At 37.5% G+C, this 8,861-nt stretch overlaps 1 protein-coding gene across 2 annotated transcripts in view; it reads right to left on the reverse strand.

Annotated features, from left to right (window-relative positions):
* The window catches only part of ehmt1a (euchromatic histone-lysine N-methyltransferase 1a), a 30,747-nt gene extending 23,023 nt beyond the window's left edge, over positions 1-7,724 (reverse strand). For both annotated transcript variants that reach the window (XM_084729272.1, XM_084729270.1), the window contains exons 1-7: positions 7,596-7,724; positions 6,832-7,246; positions 4,421-4,562; positions 3,463-3,545; positions 1,950-2,175; positions 1,707-1,852; positions 717-860 (exon numbers count right to left, since the gene is read on the reverse strand). In XM_084729272.1, the coding sequence (XP_084585398.1) occupies positions 717-860; positions 1,707-1,852; positions 1,950-2,175; positions 3,463-3,545; positions 4,421-4,562; positions 6,832-7,218 (1,128 nt within the window). In that variant the 5' untranslated portion in view covers positions 7,219-7,246; positions 7,596-7,724. The remainder of the gene's footprint in view (positions 1-716; positions 861-1,706; positions 1,853-1,949; positions 2,176-3,462; positions 3,546-4,420; positions 4,563-6,831; positions 7,247-7,595) is intronic.
* Between the last annotated feature and the right edge of the window lie 1,137 nt (positions 7,725-8,861).

Below are 8,861 nucleotides of genomic sequence, written 5' to 3' on the forward strand. Positions count from 1 at the left end.
GGAGCAGGAAAACGTTTGCATTCACACTACCACCACTTGGAATGGCAAGTTTTAAATATTTATCAGGCATTTTTAGCTAGTTTGAACATTTAACCATTACTTTATGTATGTGTATCAATTATTGTTGGCTATCCATTTCACACATTAATTGATTACTTTTACCTGACTATTTATCAACTGCTTTTCACTTTTCTATTTTTACCATTCATCCATAAGTTATCCATTACTTTTTGGGCTGACCCAAATGCTTCCAAGCTTCAAAGCTCTTATCATTGCCGTGGTAAGTGATATCCAAATCAGTAGTCAAATGCTTCATATTTTTGTCTCTCTTTTTTTTAAAGAGAGATTGGAACTGTTGCATCAGCCACACCGAAAGAGATAAAAAAAACTGAAAGGGAGAGAGAAATGGAGCTCCTCTGTGGCATTTAATTGGTCTCAAAACATGTGCACATAAAAACCAGAAGCGTGCACATGATACAAGCACACAGAAAAATATTCTTGCGAAAGAACATTTGTGCTCAGCATGCACAAAGCGCAAGCTCAACTCTCCTACACACCCTCCTGTCCTTGTCTTTCATTACACTCAAAATTACAATAACAAAGTATCTCAATAGATAACCAGTATAATCCTGATCAGTTTTACTGTAAATTTATCATCAAAATAAGTACAGTTTAATACCAATGTCAGGCCTGGCTGTGTGTTTATTTGTGCTCACCGCCCTGCAGAAGAGTCCACAGCCGGGGCAGCACTGGTGCTTCACCATGCCTGCCCGGTGGTCCTCACACAGAACCAGCAGATGGACAGTGGTAGAGGGTCGCATCATTTCCTGCTTCATCACTCGCCTCTGGCAACGAGTCAGCTGTGGGGAGAAAATCAAGCAGGTGTTCATAAATGTAACCTGCCGTGCTGTTGTTGCTTCCACGCCTGCGCTCAGTTCATTGGTCGAGATCAAATTTCACACTGATGCATTTTAGTTCAAGTCCAGTTCCTGTTCACACTGACTTTTTACAAACAAACCAAGAGAAGAAAACATGAAGTTAAACAGACTGACACGTAACTCAGTGACTGGAGAGTTTTGGATTGGATTGTCAATCTGCATCATCAGGACCCACTTGGGGAAATCAGATTCTGGTCGCGGGCAGATGCTTATGTGGCAATTTAATGAGCCTAATGTGCACATTTATGTTTTTTTGGTGTCAAAAAGTGCTAATGCAAATATAAATGATGTTAATATTTCTTTGTATTATTATAATGTTTGACTGTATATTGTTCTGTGTGTTAGAGACAGGATGAAAAGGAGACGTCTTGTAAATCAATGATTTGGGGCTCTAAACAGCAGGATCACTGTCACGCACTAATAATTTACTTAATGAACTGACAAAGCAGACGGAGTTGGATATAAACACAGCAGTTTTTTTTAACCTATTAAATCAGGGAAAATGTTACTGCTTATGATGACTGTCCTGCCTCTTCAGTGCAACGCTGACCAATCTAATTCTGATGACTGCAAGTCATGTGGCAGATATTCTAAGCCTTTTATTGATGTCTATTGGTGACCCGTGGAAACTGCAGTAACATCAGCAGCTCTCCTCTGGTTACATAAGTCTCTGGTAACAGGGTGGGATTTTTATCTGATATCTAAAATCTGATTTCTACAAACAGGCCAAAAACAAAGTGATTCGGAGTGCTGAGAGATAATATTTACCATTCCATCCGTGCTTTCCATGGCCATGCAGGTCTGATCTGGTGTGGACAGGCTTCCTCCGCTGTGAGGGGTTTCCATACGACAGCAGCACAGTGGTAACTCCTCAGCCAGGTCTGTTTCTGTCACCTTAGCATCCGCTGCTCCACCTGCACACACACATCCCACTGTTTCAGTCGACATTGCACCAACGCCTATAAACTGTAATAATCTACGAAGCAAAATCTGTCACTAAGATGCTCGTACCACCAGACAGGGGAGGTGAGAGCAGCTCCTCTTGGGCTTTCAGGTCCAGACAGTCCAAAGTCAGCTCTGTGTATTCAACATGGCTGCCCTCTCCAGCTTCCACCGCCATCAGTGATTCATTTCTGGAAGCTGAAGTTTCTCCAGCCTTCTGAGTCTCTGGTACAATCACTGGTTTCTCATCTACTGGAGTTTGTTTCTTCTCCTCACTGGCTCCTGGCTCCTCTTTCTGATAGAAAAAAACAAAAGATATTTGTATGTATTAGTATTCCATCCATATACGTGCTTTGTTCCATTTGTTTTTGTATTCATGCTAAAAAAGCCACAAATGTCATTTATTTTATAACTTTAGATGTTGGTGCCAATTAATTAAAACATCACACTCAGTTTATGACTGACTGGACAGGGCAGGACTGAAAGAAAAGAAAAGCATGAAACACATGCAATTTCACATTTCTGATGCTCTTTTCTTACTGCTATGGAAGGACTGAGAGGAGAGGGGAATGTGAAGGTTCAAAAACATGTCTTGACAAAAACATGTAGTAATACTTTAGAGGTCTCCTTGTGAAATCTGGTCACCTAATGTTTTTACTATGCATGCTTAGCCTCTTTGGTTCTGTGTGATTGTGAAGGTATTGGTATTATATGAAATTAGGAGACTTAAGGCATCCATTGGTATTGGCCATGTCATGCTAGCTTGTCTGGAGGTTGGTTAAATAATGCTCCAAAGTTAGGCAAAATTTTGGCAAGTGAAAAACTTTTTTAAGGAGTTGCTTGACCTCCCATCTCAAGATATCTGAATGAAAATGGGTTTTATGAGTACCCAAGAGTATACCCTTAACAGACACCCTCACATTATGCTAATTTTTATGTGCAGCTTTGGGCAATCACCATGCAGTTATTTGTATGCAGGATAAACTTAATAAATGCTATTTAGACCTATTCTGTTTGAATGTTTCTGCATACTGTGGTCTCTCGATTTGACCTCACCACACAAAATGACCTACTGTGACCTCTAAGATAATCACAGCCTCGTGAAACTTCATAACCAGAAATTTAAGTCCTTGGGCTTTCAGAGGATGGTTTCTGAGCAATTCCCAGAACAGAAGTGCTCACCATCCAATAGCTGAAAAATGCAGTTGTTACAGAACTCTCTACATGTTAAAAGTTTCTGATACAACATCACATCATGAGCTTTTAGTAGGGCTGAACAATGCTGAAGAAATATTTAATTGCAATTATGATGTGTTTTTTTCAGGGATCTGTACCAAACACGGATCTTTTCCAAAGTCTAGAAAATGATGTGTAGGCCAGCACATCTCTGCAGCACCACAATATTTAATTAAGCCCCGGGGTCAGATATGTGGGGGCGCAGTGATACCAAAATTAGTGGCTCTGTGCATCATTGGCATGCACCACTTTTTAGCAGTACGCCACTGTTGATCTAGTGTCACAGCATTAACATGTAACATGTAGGTGGTCTGACACCCAGGAATAAACACAAAGAGAGACCTGCCTTCTCCTGCTGTTTAAGGCCTTTGGCCCTCTTCCTGGGGACCAGGTTGTACGTTCCCATCTTCCTCTTCTTCCTCTTCACAGCTAAGGAAAAGCACAGACAGTAAGGCTGGACGGAGGCCAGAAGAGGCTACATGTCACAACAAGGTCCAAGTTTGCACTTTGAAAACTTATTATCACCACATGGAAAAACCGTTATCACATACAGTATGATTTAATTAATCTATGTGTCCTTTACATGAATGGACTGTAACACTCAACAATACTGGTGTTATAATTAAAACAATGAATGTTTAAAATGAGAACATGTATTCACAGAACATTAAAAAAAAAGATTCTTTAAAATTAAGGTTCAGCTTCATGTTCTTTTTGTAATGTTTTAATAGTTCTTTTAATCACACTCGTCACATTAAAAAATAACAGCATGATGCACTGTAACATTAGAAATGATTGATCTCAGTGTGAAATTTAGATTACTGCAGCTTAAAGAAATGGGTTTTCCAGCTAACAGGACAATTAAATCACACAGTACAGAGTGACAAGTTAAAAATAAAGCCAAATAATAAAGACATAAAATAGGAATGCAATATTATAATCATAATAAATCAAATTGTAAGCAGTAAGAGGTACATTTGGATGATTACAGTAATATGTGCTGCTAATATGAATCATTGCACATCAGAACTTTTCGAGATGCTGTATTTTTACATTGACAATATTATTTAATAATGTGAAGTGTTGCAAACTGTTTCCTGGACCCATATCTTATTAACAGTCCACATTTACTGAACTCTGAAAAAATGCATTATCGATATTTATGCAGCAGCTGCAGCCATAGACTGCAGGAACTGCTTGTTACCGAAGTGTCTCTCTGCTGCTGCTGCAATTTGTTTGCCATTAAATATCTTTAAAAGTTAGATTTAAACTCATGAAGTTTACAAAAGAAAGCATGAGCTCACCTGAATGAGGTTTGCTGGAGGTGGAGGCAGCTTTCCTCTCTTTGCTTTTGCCTTTTTGGCTGTGATGAAGCGCAGTACTGGATGCTGATCCAGACTTTGCTGAGTCTGTCTGGCTTGACTTTGGTGCCTTCTTGCCAGGAGGCTTTGGAGACAAAAAGAAAAATATATTTTAGTTATTTAACAGATGAGAAAGGAGAATGTAAGAACACACCAGCTATTATATTTAAATTCATACATGTGGGAAGGTTAAATTAGGGATGTAACAATACCAAAAACTGAAGGTATGACAATATTACGATAAAAACGCCACAATATGATATTTACTGCAATATTTAAAAAAAGGAAAAATGACAGCTTGAAAATATATCCTTTATTAAATGATAAAACTAATGCATATACACATTTTGTTCATGAAATATATGACCATGACCAAAGCATGTGCAAAGATTTGTCATGAAATGTCTTTGGCAATGAATGTTAGAAATCATGTTTGTACAACTGCAAAACAAAAACACCACACTGCAAATGACGTCTTCAGTAGAAGTCATTTTATAAAATAAAAATACAGAAATAAATAAAATAATAAACCATGTAATATCATGGGAGATATCAACATAGTCTGGTTAAGTATCAAGACATGTTTTACTGTGATATTTGATATGTTGATACATGGACTATTTTAGTATACAACAGTCCACTGTCTTTCACTAGTTATTATCTTGTGTATCAATGATGAGATGTAGTTTCTAAATGCATTTTTTAGATTTTTTTGACCCGCCAGAATACAAATTAAGGAGCTGACTTTTTGTAGGAATCCTACAAAAAAAAGTTTTAATATATAAATACACAGCTCTAATATGAATAAATGTTGTTTTTTTCATTTTGAAAATACTGATTGTCATTCTGTTGTCTTTTTTCATTCATTTTTATTTTCTCTCATCTCAGCTAATGAACTGTACTATACAATACAACCAAGAACTGGTCCGCCTCTTGCAGGGTTGCACAGTTAATTGCAATCATATCAAAATCACAGTATGGCCAAATGTAATATCCAAATCGTAGAACTAGGCCAAAATCACAACTTTTTTAAAAAGGAACAATGTATAAGAAAACAGCATTATAATGAAGCACTGCAGAGCTGCAGAGATGACCTGAGCTACAAATCTTGTTCTTCATATGAAAGAAAACAAGCGTGTTCAGTACAGACCCCAACACATGTCACATCATCATGATTTTAGTTTAGTTTTTTTCCCAATAAAATCACATATCGTATCACATATCACAGTTTCAGTCAAATAATTGTGATATATGACCTTTCTTTTTACTATATCATGCAGTCCTAACCTCTACTGAGAGGTATGATTTAAAACTGTTGTCAAGTTCAGCACGTGAGTCTAAAACTGTGTACATATATTTTAGAAAAAATATTGAAGCAAGACTTTTAGAGCATGCACCCTTTACAATAAAAGTGTATAAGTTCTGTGATGCAGTAACCAATTGTCTAACAAGTTGTATAAAAACACAAACTAGTAACTGGTGCAAAACAGTGAACAAAACATTGTGATTGCTTGCATGCTGGACTTAGTAAACTGAAAACAATCCAGGAATCACAGCATTTTAGCCATTATACAATTCCTCTTTGACTGTTACAGCAATACATACAGGAAACACATGCATCCTGATCTGCACTTACTCCTCACATAATAATTATACATTAATCATCAGCTACGACTTGCATAGTGTCTAATTCATCATAGAATTCTGGTTTTCTTTACACTGAGCCTTACATCACTAGTACATATATGGCCTTTTAGTGTTGTTTACGTTAGATGTCAGGCCACACACAGACATGGATTTGGAGTTTTGCTAACTTATTTATCATGAAATTTGAGTTTTCTTGAGTTGCATTATTGCCACCAAGAAGACATGACAAAGACAAGTATTTGTGTGATGATACTTTACACATGCAAGGTTGATCTCAAAGGTTTATTGCCACGCCACGACTGTGGAAGGCTGATGGTCTCTCTCTTACGTCCAGCACATATGTTATAACTCTAATTTTTCTGACATAGACAAATAATTATCTGTGCTTTCATTTAGTGAATATAGAGGTTAAACAGCATATTATAATACGTTATCAATATCTAGTTTCTCACCCCTTTTATTGTGAAGGTCCCAGTCAGAAGTTAGCACTGTTACATTTTTTTATTTTATTGTGTATTATTCCCTGCACATGGATTCCACATCAATACTGTTTTCTCCCACATAACCAATTCTGACCTTCCTCTCTCATATTAACACTGAGGCTTTATTACCATCAAAGGACGACATTAAAATTTTGATTTGATTTTCAAAAATATCTAATTTTAAATGGAATTGCTGAAGAAATGCCCTTCAGTAAATCAATTTACCTTGACAGCAGGAGGAGCTCCCTGTACTTTAGCTGCTGTTGTGGCTGGTGCAGAGCCTGAACTGGAAGTGTGTTCCCCTGAACTCCCAGCAGCAGCAGCAGCAGGAGGAAGTCTCTCTCTGGCAGGTGGGGCACTCAGCCGACCAGGTGTGTCCCGAAACAGGTTACCAGGAGACACCAGCGGTTTCCCAGAAGCTGCTGGTGGTCGTCTGCTGCGGAAAGCTCCATCACTGTTGACTATGGGGGAGCTGTGGAAGGGAGTTATCTTCATTCTGTGCCTCTGAGCACTCTGTGCAGCTGCTCCCTTGGCACTGATGGGTGTCCCTGAGGAGGGGCTGGAGGGTCTTCTGTCTGGTCCTGGCTTCTCACTGGCTCCTCTGTGATCCATGGCAATCCTGGAAGGACCTCAGCAGCACCTGAGAAGTTTAAACAAGTTTTACTCCACTCTTTCAAATCATGCCAGAGAACACACTTTGTCTCACAGTAAATAACTACATGAGGAACTCTGTCACTGGGCTACATACAGTCTGCTTTACTACATGCTACGTGCAAAGAATTGAACAGTACACCAACACTAAAGTTATCACATCTTTTCCTGACAATGAGGCTAAAAGATGGAAGAAACACAAAGCAGCTCAGCCCGGCGGAGCGGCAGTAAACATGGAGTCACGTGAGACAAACACAGAGTTTAACTGTTCCACAGCTTAGAAACATGAGCTAAAGTTTTAAACGAGGACATGGTGGAAAAGTTGAGTTTCATCCTACCAGCTTCAGTCAGTCGGTGTAGCTGCTGTATCCGAGCCAAAAGTGGACAGTGATGGGACAGGAAGACAAGAATTTCCACTTCCGCCCTCACCCGCTCGAGCACGTGACGCGCTGTATGTGCGCGCGCTTCCTTCATGTTCAGTCAGAAAGACTTCACCTGTTAGCTAGCTGTATCTCCTGACTACAGGAAGTCAACAGCGTCACATTTCTATACCAGTTTCAGCTGCGAAGGTTGCTAAAACTTTGCAAATTAAGATATAAGTGTTTTAGTAGGTTAATTAAGGGTTTAAAGCGAAAACGGAAGTAGGTGATGGTGAATCCTCTTGCCAACACCTGATGATTTGCAGAGGATTTATGTATTTATCTATTCATTTGTCCTTATATTTATTTATTGTAAATAGGCTAATATTTTATTTTTAAAAACCACATAAATGCAAAGACCGAAAAAAAATAATTTAATTTTGCCTAAAAAATACATGATGTTTAAGGTCTCAATGTATGTACTTATTGACTTACTATTATTAGCTTAATGTTTTATTTTTCAGTTTTACATAAGGAAAATTGTTTAAACTCACCTGCCAGCAAAAAGTGGGTTAATTAAGAGTATTAAAGTGAAAACGGAAGTAGTTAATGCTGAATCCTCTTGCCAGCATCTGATGATTTGGAGCAAAGGATTTATTTGTTTGTTTGTTTGTTTGTAAATTAATTAATTCATGTTTCATTTATTGTGTTTATATGTTTCCATGGGTTGATTAATGGTATTAAAGCATGAACAAAGTAGGTAACAGTGAATATCTGATGATTTTGCGCAGAGGATTTATTTATTTAGAAGGGCAGAATGGGCCATTTTTATTTTAAAAAAATAATATAAATGCAAAGACTAATAGCAAAGTATTAAAGTGTAACTGTAAATACTGAGACATGATGTTTACATGTCTGTTTATATGTCTTATATGATATGATGTCTCAGTGTACTTTTTGCTGGCATGTGATTTTAAACAATTTGCCTTACATAAAATAAAACAAAGTTTTTGGTAAATATTTAAGTAACTGAAACATAAACAAAAACGATGAGAAAACATAGCTATCACTAAATATAAATTTTTTTTCTATCAGTAAAAATAAGGATGTTATGTAACCTTTTGCTAGCAGTAGTTGTATTTCTACTTACTACTTAAAATAAAAGATTAATTTCTAAATCTTTGTCAAACATTTTTACCATTTCACATACTATTTAAGAACATGACTATAAGCAATGAGCTAAGG

This window comes from Lutjanus erythropterus, chromosome 10 (genome assembly GCF_056507025.1).
Source record: "Lutjanus erythropterus isolate fLutEry1 chromosome 10, fLutEry1.hap2, whole genome shotgun sequence".
NCBI classification, from domain to species: Eukaryota; Metazoa; Chordata; class Actinopteri; order Lutjaniformes; family Lutjanidae; genus Lutjanus; species Lutjanus erythropterus.